The sequence below is a fragment of the Scomber scombrus genome, chromosome 22 (genome assembly GCF_963691925.1).
Source record: "Scomber scombrus chromosome 22, fScoSco1.1, whole genome shotgun sequence".
Classification (NCBI taxonomy): domain Eukaryota; kingdom Metazoa; phylum Chordata; class Actinopteri; order Scombriformes; family Scombridae; genus Scomber; species Scomber scombrus.
In genome coordinates this window covers 3,481,451-3,496,959 of record NC_084991.1, presented here as the reverse complement: position 1 = coordinate 3,496,959, position 15,509 = coordinate 3,481,451, and the positions used below count along the sequence as shown (strand labels likewise).

General features: G+C 40.6%; 1 protein-coding gene across 1 annotated transcript in view; it reads right to left on the bottom strand.

The window, feature by feature from the left end:
* LOC134004802 (EF-hand calcium-binding domain-containing protein 6-like) overlaps positions 1-1,746 on the bottom strand; it is a 31,219-nt gene extending 29,473 nt beyond the window's left edge. Inside the window, exons 1-3 of the mRNA XM_062444197.1 lie at positions 1,720-1,746; positions 1,498-1,634; positions 186-304 (exon numbers count right to left, since the gene is read on the bottom strand). Of these exons, the coding sequence (XP_062300181.1) occupies positions 186-304; positions 1,498-1,634; positions 1,720-1,746 (283 nt within the window). The remainder of the gene's footprint in view (positions 1-185; positions 305-1,497; positions 1,635-1,719) is intronic.
* Between the last annotated feature and the right edge of the window lie 13,763 nt (positions 1,747-15,509).

Sequence of the window (15,509 nt, the reverse complement as noted above, 5' to 3'; positions counted from 1 at the left end):
TGTGGCATGTTAGCATGTTGACATTAGCATTTAGCTGGAAGCACCACTGTGCCTACAGTACAGCCTCACTGAGCCACTAGCATGGCTGTAGACTCTAAGTCTTGTTTGCTTCTTGGTTTGTGTTCCCTGCTGCTCCCCCTCAATCACATTGTTTAAATCCAAAGTTTAATCCACTGTATTCATACCTAGCTTAGTGCAGACTGGTGCAATGTTGAAGTTATGGCTGTTGCCAAAACCAAGTTTATCCAAGAAGAGAACGTAGGAAATGGTGACCTTGTTATTGGGACTGTAATGACTCCACAGCCTAGAAAAAGCAAACAGATTATGGACATTTATGCTTAAAAAATACTTTTACTGGTGATCTAATGTCAACAAATCTATGTCAATGTCATGATGAGATGAGAAAAGAGGTCATGAATTATGCTCGGTTTTATCTAACCAGAGACAGAGACAGAGGGAGTGTGTGTACGCGTGTGTGCGTGAGAGAGAGTCCTGAGCGCTAAAACCAATTAAAGCCATTGAAAATGAACCTGTCGCTCACAATCCTCTGGAGCCGCGTCAAAAAAGTTGAGCGGTGTTTCTGGAGTGGATTTGACTGCAGGGCCCTAAGTTTTAGAAGTCAATTAGCTCTATTTCTCATCCTGAGACAAAGGCTGACCACAAAGCCAGTGCTGGTGATCTCGTCCTAGCTGACTGACGTCTTCCTGCCACTGGGAATAGTGGAATAGTCGGGAGCCTGTGCTGGTTGGTTGAAAATATATATGTGTGTGAGAGTGTGTGTCTGCATAGGAAAGAAAGATAAGTGGGTTCAATTTTACATGTTCTAGGATTGCAGATTATTATAGCTGTGGAGCTTAGACATACTGTAGTATAGTTAGTGTGTGTGTGTGTGTGTGTGTGTGTGTGTGTGTGTGTGTGTGTGTGTGTGTGTGTGTGTGTGTGTGTGTGTGTGTGTGTGTGTGTGTGTGTGTGTGTGTGTGTGTGTGTGTGGGTGTGTGTGTGTGTGTGTCTTCGATTACCTTCATATTGACCAGCTAAACTGCATTATAATAACCAGCAACAGCAGCAGCATTAACAAGGGTTGGAGGTGTGGATTAAAGACCCAGCAAATGTATAAATACAAGCTCTATGTGCCCCTGCATTGATGATAATTTATTCTTCTCACATGCCAAATGTGTTTTTTTAGATCACATTTTGAATGTTTTTACATTAAACCCCCCCTCCTCCTCCTTTTTCTCTGTAAAAATAGTTTTGATAACTCATCTTGAAATTGGAGCTGGTTATATTAATTGGACCAATCAGATGAGGTTTAGGGTGACTAACTATTCTCACCCATCGTATAAAACCAAACTTGAATTTGGGGTATCTCAGCAGGAGGTGTGCGTTTGAACTCCCACCTCAAAAGAACAGTGAACCAGTTGTGATGTGCGTTGTGTTGTGTTTGCCTTTGTAATTGATGTGCAACCTGTTGTGTCAGACTATATCTGATGCATAAACCTCTGAAACTCTTTGTCTGTCAGCTGGATGAGGTAGCTGTCCAGGATGCGGCGGAACTCGTGCTGCTGGATGTGTCCTCCTCGGTTGTAGTCAAACAGACGGAACACTCTGATCACGGTCCTCAGGTTGCCTCCGATCTGCAGTGGGGGATCACACAGAATGATTGACAGCAACAGCAACACTACTACACCTCAGCGGTGCCTACGGACTCCTGAACCTGACTGGCTCTGCTTTCATCTCCGTGAACATGGTTATCGACGTGCCTGCCTTGATCTGTGGAACCCGGGGCCTGTTCCCCAGTGCTGACAACTGATGAGGATTTCACTTCATGTGGATTTCTGTAAAAGTATATTACATCTTCACAGAAAAACACCAAATAATGCCCATACCCCCCTCCAAATTAAAAGCGAACAAAGAGACATCAAATTCTACAAACACTTCAAAACACAAAGCCCTAAAACACCAAGAGATGAACTAGGAGAAGAATCCCATTGGCCAACTGGTCCTGAGAATTGTCTACCAACCCTACAGAGCCTCAGGCCCAAACACATTATAACAAGACAAAAAAATTTAATCTGGTCCTAAACCGACAGTACACTGTGAATGATAAGACACACTGCGACAAATATGCAAAAATTGGAGCATTACTCTTCCCCAAAATTCTACACCGATACCACTGATTTGAAACACAATCAGAAAGGGACAAACTGAAACAAAAAAACTAATTGGCTGCTTATTGGCTGCTAAATATCTGGCCTCTTGCCACAACCTGAGGAACATCCAATGATTAAATACTGTTTTTTCTTAACTGTTCATATCAATTATTGTTGTTGTTGATCTGCTTGTTGATTGATTGTCATATTTAAATTAAATTTAGGGATGGGTATCGTTTAAAAAATGACAATATCACTACCAATCCAAGTACTCTTAAAGGGATTCTGATACCAACTGAATACTTCATTCGATACAATATTAAGACTTTCGGACAATCGCGTGTCGCATAAAATCAAAGAACACTTGCGTTGATTGGCTGTGAGCAAGTTCATGCAAACAGTCATATTTTGTAGCTCTGGGTGCAAAAAGGATCAATTGCAGGTATCGTTTGACGTGAGACGTTCGATACTACTTGGTATCGATTTATTTCGGTCAATACCTGAAACATAACGAGTACCGTACCCAGCATTGATTATAATTTGTGATTATCTATATACTTCTATTTATATCATCATCATTATTCTTATTATCATTATTACTATAACATTGTTAGTTATTTCTAACAAACATAGCTATTACTATTGATGATATTTGTTTGCTTTGGTGATAGAAGCTCTGTCTTTTCATGCCAATTAAGCTCATTGTGAGAGCAAAGAAGGGATGCATTTGTTTGACAGATGAAATGGAAAGAAAAGAAGGTAGACTGAGGATCAGTAAAACACAGATGTAAACGCTCAGGATTTAGAGCAGCAGTTTGTTTCTAGACAGGAAATGTAAGGTCTGAGCTGATCTGAAGGAAACCAGACTGAAGTTGCCAACAGATATTTTGATCTGCAAAACTTAAATTGAATCCACCTAGAATCATATTCCTCTCTAAATCCCTCTGAGGCAACAGATGAGACTACTAGAGTTTCTTAAATCCATATGGTTTCAACTGTATTAAGCGTATTTATTAGATACACAACATATATATCTGTAATGTTAAAGGTCTGTCGTATTATTTCTACAGAGACTATTTGGAGCTTTATCTCTGTGTTTAAAAATAGATTACCAAAGTATGTCATGATCAAATTCATGTGTCAGCTTGACAGCTCATTAGTTTCTGGGGTAATGAGATTTTGGGGATCAAAAAAAAAAAAAAACAAGTGCGAGAGCCAGAAAATGCTGACAAACCATTTAAATAGATCATCGTGTGACATCATTCAATCATTCAAACTGCTACAAATGAGACTTGGTTAATGCCTTTAAGCGTAGAATCTGTTTACATGGATTGATAAATTTAGCAAAATAATAAAAAAAAAAAAACATCCACATAAAATAATTACACTGCAATAAGGTTAGGTAAGGACTGTGGTTTTGGTTTAGCTTGATTTTAAAGGACAGGTTCACATTTTTTCACGTCTATCACGAAGCAATAGTCACATGTCTAAATGTATTAAAAATAATACTGGTCACTGTAACTGTTCCTTCTATCTATAATGGTCAAGATCTCTTTTAAAATGGTACAATGGTTTGATCTTGCCAACGGTAAGGCGGCAGGTCAGGGCAAAATTGTGGTTATGGTAAAATAATCTACGGTTATGGTTAAGACTGGCCAACAGCTAAAGCTCTGGTCAGGGAAGCATTGGTTAATAATAATGCTAATATTATATTTAATCAAAACAAGGAAAAGTGAGCATATTAGCCCTTTTTAGCTACACCTCATTGGCTTCCAGTACCTTTTAGAGTAGAGTTAAGGTTCTTTTACTTGTTTTTAAAGCTCTAATTGGTTGGGGACCGGCCTACATCACAAACTCACTGTCATTTTACAATCCTTCATGATCTCTCAGATCATCGACTGCTGGGCTTTTTAAAAACACACAATTATGCGCACAAGAAAATGAAGTGCAGGAAGAGCAGCTTTCTTTAATTACACTCCAAAATGATGGAATACTCTACCTAAAGCTATAAGAGATGTGGACTCTGTGAACATTTTTAAACGATAGTCGAAAACATATTTATTTAATCTGGATTTTAATTAGTGTTATTTTGACTGATTTCATTATTTTATTTGTTTATTTGCTGTTTTATTGTACTGTAATTTTCTCTGTAAAGCACTTTGAGCTATAGCCCTTATATGAAAGATCTATAAATACATTTTATTATTATTGTTCTCTTGCATTGAAAGTCTGATGTGCTTCATGCCCATCCACCCCCCCCCCCCCCCGACCTCTACACCCTTACCCTTACGCTACATAAAGGGAACACTACTTCCTGCTTTGGCACTGGACATAAATCATGAGCTGCGAAATAATGAAGATAATTCCTACGGCCACTAGCCTGCATTTAATAACATTTACAATATTGGCCTTGCTAATGAGAGAAACAATATATCAGTGTGACTGACTAACTCAATGAGCAGTGTAGGACAGGAGCTGCAGAGCACAGAGGAGCTAAAGGCACAAAGAGATAAGTTATATGTGTAATTTGGAACCCAACCTCAGACTGTGGGGTTGGATGATGAGGATTTGGATCAGGTTAACACTGTTAGGTCTGAGTCGCACCCAGTCAGTCATTCTAAGCGTTCGCCTCTGTCAAGACCGACCCCGCCCCGCCTTCCAACGTCTCCGCCATGCACCAGCTCGCGCCGTAGCTCCGGGGGTGCCGCGCTTCACCACGGAGGAACAGGAGCAGAGATACTAAATATACCCCCAGTGACTCTTGGGTAATCAGAGTCCTCTGTCGCCCAGAGAAGTCTCCGTCTAATTGCACTCTGATTAGACGAGCTGCCAAGTCTCTCAGCGAAAAAAGCGTGGAGGGAGCCTCCCTCATGCGCTGATACACTGACATTGTCTGTATGAAGACACAAAATAGAGCAGATGGAATAAGAGGGATTCAAAATAAATGCGTTGACCTCTAAAACTCTAAAGTTCACTATTCCCTGCAATGCACTGGACTAGGTTGTTTTGTATGATTCCAGATTTCTAGGTCTTTAGTTTCTTTTCTGAATCACAAAAGGTTTTTTTTTTTCTTTCCTTTTTCTTGCACAGCAGTAAAACTTTGAAAATCTCCACTTTTTGTAATCTAACAACTTCAGCTACCACGCAAGCTTCCTTACAAGCATAACAATTAGCCCTGCTTTTACACCACCTTTCATTTTGCCAGAGTCAGGGGGAAAGAGGGAAGAGGCAGCTCCACAGCAGCCCCTGCGTTTAAAAAAAGATCAAATGAAAGTGAATTTATTAAAGACAGATATAAATATGATTCTCTTCTCTTCTCTCTCTCCCCCCCTCCTCCTCCTCATCCCTCCCTCCCTCCCTCTCCAACTTAGAGGATTCTGTGCTAATTAGAAATGTGTTAAAATCACAAAGGAGGGAGAGAGGAGATCATACGGTATTAATGAACAGAGACAGAGGGATATCATCCAATCTCCAGCTCTATCTCTATCTCATCTCTTCCTCCCCACACACACACGCACGCACGCACACACACACATACACACACACTCGCCCTCTCCTTTTATCTGCCTTTGTTTCCTCCCTCTCTCAATTCCCTCGCAAACTTTGTTTCCCTTTCTTTCTTCCCCCTTTTGTCTTTCAGCCCATGCCTCCCTCTGCCTTTTCTTCTCCTACAAATTCCTTGATTATTTAGTTTTTATCTGCATTTTTTTCTCTCTTCCCCCCCCCCCTCCCTCTCTCTCCACTCCCCCGTCCTTCGGTGGGTGCCAGCGCTCCATTAGGCAGCTGTGTTCTGGTTGGCGTGGTTGGAGGCCTGGCGCTGTGCCGCGCTCAGAGTGTCTCAGCAGCCCTCGCCCATCCGTCTGCCCGCCCAGCCCCATGGTCCTTAATTAATGAAAGCTCTGTTGTTTTTGTTTACCGGCCTGTTATATGCTAATCCAGCGATCCGGTGCCTGTCCTTCTTCTGTCTGTTTGTTACCCTCTCAGCTGATTAGTATGATCTCAACAGCCATGACCCAAAGTCACATGTGATAGCCATTTGATCACTGTGCATCTTAACCCTTTCTCCTTGTAATGAGTCACTAGTTAACACTTTAAAGGGTCAAGTCACCCAAATTATGACAGACAAAAGGAAATACTTTTGGAATTATTTGTCCAGGTTTGAAATCTGAGATGTATGCCTCCAACCCAATACTACAGAGTTAAATAGAATTTGTTTGTGGTGCTCACAGTATTCAAAACTTTCTTTTTTTGATAAACCAAGTCCATGAAAACACACTGTCAGACGTTTTTACAGGGACTATTTCTTTGGAAAGAGGTAAGTACACTATCCTCCCCAAGGAAAAGGATAGTATCAGTCATGTTGCTCAAAAGCCTGAAAATGACACATGTTTACATCTCACTGAAAAGACCTCTGGTGAGTTTAGACTCTTGTCTGTCAGAAGGCAAAGGCAGAACTAGTGAGACATTACACTTCCACCAAAGTTTACATTGGGTGGATGGATGAATTAAAAAAAAATGTGTCATGCATATTTGGAACAAAAAACGAGGTGCTGGACCAAAGAACTAAATGTGTAAAGGCAGAAGAAGGTCTGAGGATGGATGATTTGACAGTGTGTGACAAAAGACTCCTGTTCACTTCCCGTTTCCTCCCAAAAGTCAGTGTTACTCTCTTTTTTACCATGATACCTTAACCAAGTAGGTCCATTTTCAACCATAATAATCTTTATTATTGGCTTAAACCCAACTAAACCTCAGCCATAGCAACGGCAGGACAGAAAATCTAATATGAATTCTTTTTGTAACAGTAACTTGCAACCATTTCCGAACGCCCTGACAAACGATCTTGTCCTGCTGCCACCAAATCGGAAAAACATTTAATAGGTTGTTGTGGCAGGTAGCTACAAATGACAAATTGTGTCATTTAGATTGCAGGCCCTGTTGAAGAGAACAGTTCACACTGAGGTCTGTGGATTATCCAGAGTAGGCCGGAAAACTGTTCTGGAAAGACATCTTAAAATATAGATTTTCATTGCAGTGAGTGCCACATAGAAGATTCCATTTACCACCACTGCATTAGTTTGTAACTTGGACAAATAAAACTAAAACTACTTTAACGTGACTAATTTCTTTCAACAAAGTAGCATCAGTCCTGACCGGGTTTCAATTGACGCAAAATACCAAAACAGCTGTTTTAAGTCCTAAAGTTAACTAAACCTTATAAAACGTATTTATGTTTCAGCCGTTATTTCAGGATATCCTGCTGCTAGCAGCATTGGATCAGAAAACACCTCCAAATACCGTTGTAGCACAGACTTAGGTGGGGCTAAATTGATAAATCAATGAGCAAAGTAAGTGAAATAAAACAAAATGTTTTCCTGTTTGGCGTCACCGGCTCTTTAAATTGGTTTTCTTAATTTAGCTGACCCGTTTAAATACGGGAAAATATCTTTAATGATTTGTTAAGCATGAAACCTTTGCAGCTGGCCTTAATTAGTGTAATGATTAATGACTGATGAAACGTGATTGTGCCTCCAGCCTCCCACCTCACCTGCGTGTTTGTATACTGTCTCGGTCAGTTTGACTTGGCAAGAAGTATGGAAGGTAAAAAGTGCCAAAAGTTTAATTCCGACAACAACTTTCTTTTCCTGTAATAATGAAAATGTGATTGTTTACCAGTAAATATAAAGAAAAAAATGTTCAATCTACACTTATGAAGCTAAAACCATTAAATAAAACTAATGAAAGGAGAAACATGCATCACAGAACATGACAGGGGGATATCAGTGTTATAATAAATATTTAAGTGTGGCGATAATCCTCACACGTCATCACTGTACTCTTCAGATTTATACATTGGTAAGTTCAAGTGATAAAATTCTGACATTAGTCGCAGATGAAGCGGCACTACTTTGTGACTGTCGACTTGTAAACAGTGTGTAACGACAAGGCTTTAAAAGACACTCAACTCTCCTCTCTCTGTCAGCCAGAGCTCCACCACGCTCGCTCTAACCTTTCCTGTCACTATGAATTATGGGAAGGAGACAAGCAGAGGGATAGGACGACTGTCTGAAGAGGAGGGATGAAAGAGGGTGATGGGGAGAGAGAAAAAAGAGACAGAGAGTTGGAGGGGAATGAAGGGAGACAGTCAGATCACAAGCGGGAGCGAAGGAGAAGAAAACCGCTAAGTGACAGAGGGAGCGTGAAGAGAGGAGGAAAGAGAAAGAAAAAAAAAGCGAGAGGAGATCAGACAGCGATCATCAGAGAGCGCAGAGATGAACTTTCTTTTGTCTGTCAATTAGAGGGCTAATTTCTCTCTGGTTGGGCTCCAGAGTGCCAGAGACAGGCGGCATTAAAGTGGAGCTCAGAGGGATAATAAGGGGCTGTGGGACCATTCTGCTGCTTTTGCTCCCTATCCAAACATTGGTATTACACAGGCACTACATAACTTGAACAACATGGAGGGTCTACAAGAGGGGTTCCCAGAAATATCTGTGCTGGGGTTCCTGAAATAGATACAGACTAGATCACAGACCCTCATTTGATGAAGATTTACACCAGGGACTCCCTATATGTGAAGAGTCCTGCTGTTGTGTTAGAGTGAAACCATTAGGAGAACCACTTTCATTTGTCAAAATTTTTTTTTTTTGGATGTGGACATTATGGACCAAACCAAAAAGGACCCAATCAGGCCCCCAGACAGGAGTTAACTCTAACCTGATAGGATATATTTACCTCAAGGTGATCCTGTCATTGTTCATTTAGCTATTGTAGGAATTCTGCCAGAGCCATAGGTTCCAAGTTGGTGTGTGTTTGGGAGCACGGCCACCCAAAGTAATGATGTAACACCCACTGGGATATCATTAAGTGGAGCGACCACGCTGGGAACATGTCAAATAAAGATTAATACAAGGTTGGACAAGACTGTCCTCCCAAGAAAAAGGACAGGATCAGTCATGTAAGCAAACACCCCAAGACGACATATGTTAACATTCAAGTGATGGAACCCCACTAGTGACCGGAGTAATAATGATGGAAGCAAAGGAGGAAATATGGTAACGTTACTACTTCGACGAGGTCCACGTAAGGGAGGAGGTCGGTCAAAACATCGACCACACCATAAGCAGCAGTTAATTTTCTGTTTCCTACCGCAAGTCAATATTGTTTTTCTTCCCGTAACCTTAACCATTTGGGTGTTATTGTGACCATGAAGACAAAGGTGCGAGAAAGTAGTCATTTTAGCCAACTCGACAATGTTTCCCATAACCTAACCAAGTCATCTCTGTCCCTAAACCTAACTTAACCTTAACCATAGTGTTGTCACATCATAATCATCGTATTTTTAATCAGTCATTCGTAATGGTTTTCAAAGGCACACGGATCAGTGACGTATTTTGTTTTTAATTCAGAGGACTCCTATATTTAACCGTTTTGTTGTTGTGGTTTCATACAGTGTAAAGACTCATCGTTCTTCTTCACCTTGTGACCTGAAAAGACGACGGATCACCCGATACGCAGAAAAAAATGGTGCCTGAAACTTCGCCGGAACTTGTGAAAGTGCTGGTAAATCGTTTTTTGTGAGACTGTGCTTCATATTTCCAGCATCACTTGTTTAGAGGTATATCTATATATATATATATATATATATATATATATATATATATATATATATATATATATATATATATATATATATATATATATATATATATATATCAGTTTAATGTGTGTGCATTAAATATCAGATTGTAACTCAACGCAAGCACCTCAACAACGCGAGTCATTTTAAAAAAGAGATCACGACACAGATGGAGTTAAAATGTTGAACATCCTTCATTCAACCCCGGAGGGCTACTTCAGGGAAGGTGTGTGTGTGTGTGTGTTAGGGTTTCGTGGGGGGGTGGGGGTTGTTGCGTTGCATTGATCTTAATTGAATATTGATAAGTGAGGCGAGCTCATGGGGTAAACAGCTGTGACTGGTACTTCATCATATGTGTGCGCATCACTCATTATCAGGACCAGCTGCTCCTCAGAGACGAGTCATCAGACGGTGACCGCACACACACAGACACACACACACAAACACACACAAACACACTCAAACACACGCTTATTACAGTAATTGAAAAACAATTTTGACAGAGATCAAAGTCACCAAAACTGAACGCTGAAGAGAGGGATTCCCCAGTGGCTTTGCTTTTTTGTTCACTAAACAGGCTGCAGGATTTGTTCATCACAACTTTCTCTAACAGGAGAGAGTCACAGTAACAGTAGTGATAATTAACAGCAGTCCTCCTGCTCTACTTTATGTGACCTCTTGAAGCCGCTGTTTGCCACCTCTGGCCATTAGAGCCAATGAGTCTCTGCATCTGTGGGTTTTAACATCATTGAATTCCTGAAGACATTAAAGGTACCCTGTAGAAGTTCTGCCTGTACCGGCACTTTAAAGCACTAGGTCACCGTTTTGTTAGTGCTCGTGCACAAGGACACCATGTGATATGATTCATAGACCTGCCAATGCCATCTACAGGTGGCTGTAATTCACTAAGAAATGCTGCAATGCACTAGCAATCAGTCAATATATCGATATTAGAATTTTTTACTCCTCAATATCAGTATCCGCATCTGCTCCAAAAATCCAGTATCGGTCGGACCCTATTACATACACAACATTTTACATTTGGAGCAATTATGGCTGCCCCATGCAATTTCTGCAATTTGTTCATTATCAAGTAATCTACTGATTAATCCTATTGTCTATCAAATGTTTATGAATGGTAAACCAGCTGTCAGGCGTGATTAAACCAATGTCCAAATCTTGAATCTATTCAGTTTTCAATTACAGTACCAGTCAAAAGTTTGGACACACTTTCTCTTTCAAGTGAATGGAAAAGTGTGTCCAAACTTTTGACTGGTATGACTGGCACATTACATAGTGAACAAATGCACAGGGAATAGATAGATGATCAACATTTTCTTGCAGTGACTTAAACCTCAGATTAATGATTTCTCCCATCGATGGCATGACCGCAACACTAGACATTCAGTTACTTTTTAAGGCTGTGCACATAACTATAAACTCAGCTGTAACAACCCTGTTTACAAGGCAGTTAGAATGAATACAGCGCCGTGTTAAAACAACGCATGGGCCCGTGTTTGTGTGCCTGTGCTGCTTTAGATACCAGAGGGCTGATAAAATACAGATCCAGGAAGACCAAAGGAGGAGACACCAAAACACTACACGGCAGTGTATAACACTGTGAGACAGGATTTTACAACTCAAGTTATCACAGCGACACATATTTTATCCCTCAGTTGCAATTATAGCGAGGTAAACACTTGAATTACCCCGTTCTAACTGTCCCCCATGTTACCATAAAAAACCCTGAGAAGCATTGCTCACGTATTTGGACAAAATCCCAGAAAACTTCAGATCAGCTTCAACTCTCTTTTTAAAATCAAGGTTTTCTGTTGCCTTTTGTTCTATTAAATATTCATTTATCTCTCACTGCAATGTCATTTTTCATTATTGTATTTATTCAGTTTTACTCTAATTCAGCTTATCTTGATCTATTCTATTTCACTCACTTTAAATCCTATTATGTGATTTTTTGAAATGCCTTATTGGTGAAAGGATGCTATAAATTCATACATTTTCCATCAGTATGTAAAAAATACCACAAAAGACAGAATATCTGAAAAATATAATTAGGGTTTGAGTATTTATAAGCCTGATTTGTTTCTCACTATAGATTACTGTGACACTGTCATGTCTAGTTTTGTAGACTCGTTGACTGTGACATTTTATTTTTAGAAGTTTGAAGTCAAAGCGTTCATAAGTAGCAAAAAAAGCAAATGCTCAGAAAGAATGGTCTGATCTAGAAAAGAGGAGGACATGGGTGTGCTAGAAATAAATGTATTGTGTCGACTGAAGGATGCGGGCTGTCAGAGAATACAGCCCACACATAAACATAACACTTAAATAACACACATACACATGTACGTCTGTCGTTAGGATAAGGACGGCCCTGATCACCCTCGGGCCTTCATTTATCCACAGATAGGATTTGGTACATTTCCTGCGTTTTCGCAACAACATCGACGTCCTGGGTTTTAACATGTGGAACACAAGCGGCACAAATCCGGAGTGAATTCTGTCATGCTTCCTACGGAGAGCCTGAATTCTGCCAGAGCTAGACACACAAAACGCACAGCTGCCTCCGTACGAATCACACAAACACACACACACACACTCTCTGAGGATGCTGTGTGAGTCATGTTACTGTGACTTTGCAGCATTAATGGATGTTAAAGCAAGAAGCTTGGGGATGTTCTCACTTTGTTCTACGTTATCACCCTGTTTTCTGAAAGCGTTGTACGCCGAGATGACAATATCAGTTTGGCACACATTTTTTGGTCATTTATAAGTTCCTGTGTAGATAACGCTCACGGTCTGCACTGCTAATAACACTTTTGTCAAATAGAGAGCTGTGTCCCAATTCCAATATTACACACTAATTGTAAGTAGGCTGCGGGTGTGTCGTGTGTTCACACTGGAGAAGTGACAAAATTAAGTGCACTCGAAGCAGTAAGTGTGCATTGTGCTGCCGGGATACACTATTATCCCACAATGCAATTCACAAAGGAAATGGAGGAGCTATTCACTGCCAAATGTGAACACAAATAGCAGATGGTGGTGACAGGTAGATCTTGTAAAACTGAAAAAACACCAGCATAAAGCTGCAGGGATGCATTTGCACACCTGTAAAGTACATTGATTTATAGTATATATTTAGAGTTAGCATAATGAACGTACTGTGTATAATTAGTATGTTATAATGCCGTGGTTACACTGGAAAGTGGCACAGCAAAACTGATCCGACTACTCTTAAAAAACAGGCTTGCAAGAAGCTTGGAGATGTAGAGACAAATCACAGGGCTAGATATTGGACTACTGTAACTAGCAAGTAAACCTCTAAAACGTATCCAGGGGGAGAAAGCTAGCAGATAGTCATTCAGCTAACAAGTCAGTTAGTCTGTTGCTGTGTCTCAAATCTTCTTCTTCTGTACTTACACTTACAATTTTGAGTGCATAAAGAAGTATGGAAAAATGCAGTGCACTATGAGAACCCGGATGATGCAAACAGTCAAAAAGTTGAGTGTGGAACTATGGACACTTCTCACCCTCAACGGTCGCCATCTTTGCTATGTAGCAGAATGGGAGGGACCACTTTTCAAACAGGAAAGGACGTTGTTACTACAATGAACATCGCAGCATTATACAAATGTAAATTAGACATGTGCTTTTTACAGTAAGCACAACTATACTGTAGTCACATATAACCCATCAGTAGGTTTATTGGGTTAATTTAGCAGTCTGTAATGATTTGGTGCTGCGAACGATAATACTACTAACGCTAGCTTGCTAACTAGCTAATCGTCATTTCCGGTAAGAGGGCAATGGCTGTGTTTGATCTGAGACAACACTAACCTGTCGAGCTGTATGCACTACGTAAGTAAGTTCGGAGTGTACACAGTGTACTAACATAAGTGTGTGATTTGAGACACACTGTGTGCTAACTTCTTTCACGTTCTTCATTCCTTCGTAGAGAGCCGAAGTCATGACGACACATCCAGGCTAGCCTTTGTTCCACTCGCATCTGTAATCCAATCCAATCTCTCATTCGCCTTTTTTTTCATCTGTCTTTGTAAAAAATGAAGTGTTCCCGAGGTCAAAGCAGCTGCCAATTTAACAAAGCTAAACAACAAGAACTTTGTGAGCATACAAAAAGCTACAGCTTCGATGAAAATTCACAAATGTGGCAGTGCAATTCAAATCCTTATAACTTTGTTTTGTCCATATCCATAAAATTCACCAACGCTATCTCCTGATGTATCATTGTTTTGAACTTTTTAGCTGTAATCTCTGCTGTCTAAAACATCTACAGTGTTCAGTCATCTGTTCTGCCTTTTACTAAAGAAAAGTCGGAACTAACTAACCGCATCCCCTCGCCTCATCTGTAGAGCTGAGTCATTTACCTGCTATGGTCTAGTGCTCATGGGAAATGTTTTCAAAAGGCTGTGAAAAAAACTGAATATATAAATCTTTTATTTATGCGTTTTGATGTGTTATGTAAAACAGTTGAATTGCCTCGGTGAAAGGTACAATACAAATTAACTTGCCTTTAATTTAATAAGATAAACACCACAAAAAACAGAGTATCTGAAAAATATAAATGTGGTTTGAATAGAACACATTCAAGGTAATAAGGTTCATTTGTTTCTCATTGTTGGTTAATGTGCTCGGTTTTGTTTTATAGCTAAGTCAAGGTTGTATTTTCTGTCAGAAATCAGACTTGTTTGCAAGTAGAGACATTGGGGGCCTCAAACCATTTCTCCATACCTCCCCCTAGTGGGCAAAAATTCCACAGGGTATATCTGACATACAGTTATTTTGCCAGTCATTGATGCTGAACATGTAATGCTACTGAAGCTTGAGGCTGACAGACTCACTATGAAAGGGTGCATCTGACCCCGACTGGAGCACAAATCGGAGGGGTACGCACCTTATCTTTGAGATGCTTCTGTATCTCAGACAGGGACATGGAACTGTTCTGTGGACGACGTCTGAGAGAGAAACACAGAGACAGACAGATAAGAGTTTAAGCATATTCAGCTGCTGCCACCAAATGCATAAAAATGCAAATGCGGCATGGCGTTTCTTTGTTTAGCAGAAATCTAATCCAGAGGAGCGTCTGTACCTCACGCTGAGGCTGCTGCAGGCTCTGTGGGCTGTGGGAGCTCGGCTAAACCTCCTCAGAAACTGCATGTAGTCCACCGTCGCGCCACTCTGCTTGCACACCTACGACAGTCACAAACAAAAAAGACGTGTAGAAACAGAAAACACTAGTGCGAGACTGATGATGATAAAAAAAAGCCAGAAGAGGATGAAGATGATGGTGTGGAGGAAACATAATCCTGCTCTCAAACCCACTCCAAACTTTTCAAACATTCCAATATAGGCGTTTGTGATAATGGCACGTGTAATGGCGTCCCAAAGGGGACAGAAAGAGCAGCGTGGTGATGTGTCTGGCTGGCGTCAGGTGGATTGAGCTGTAATTTTCAAGAGGAAGCTGGTAGGGGAATACACTAGGTGCTGTTCTCTGCAACTGGGCACACCTGGGGAATGCGCTCATATGCTTTTGTTCTGACCTTGTGCCTTTTTTTTTTACACACACACACACACACACACACACACACACACACACACACACACACACACACACACACACATGCACAGATACACACATTTAAAGGCAAACTTGTAAAAAGTTGGCACAAACCTAAAAGAACACACACACA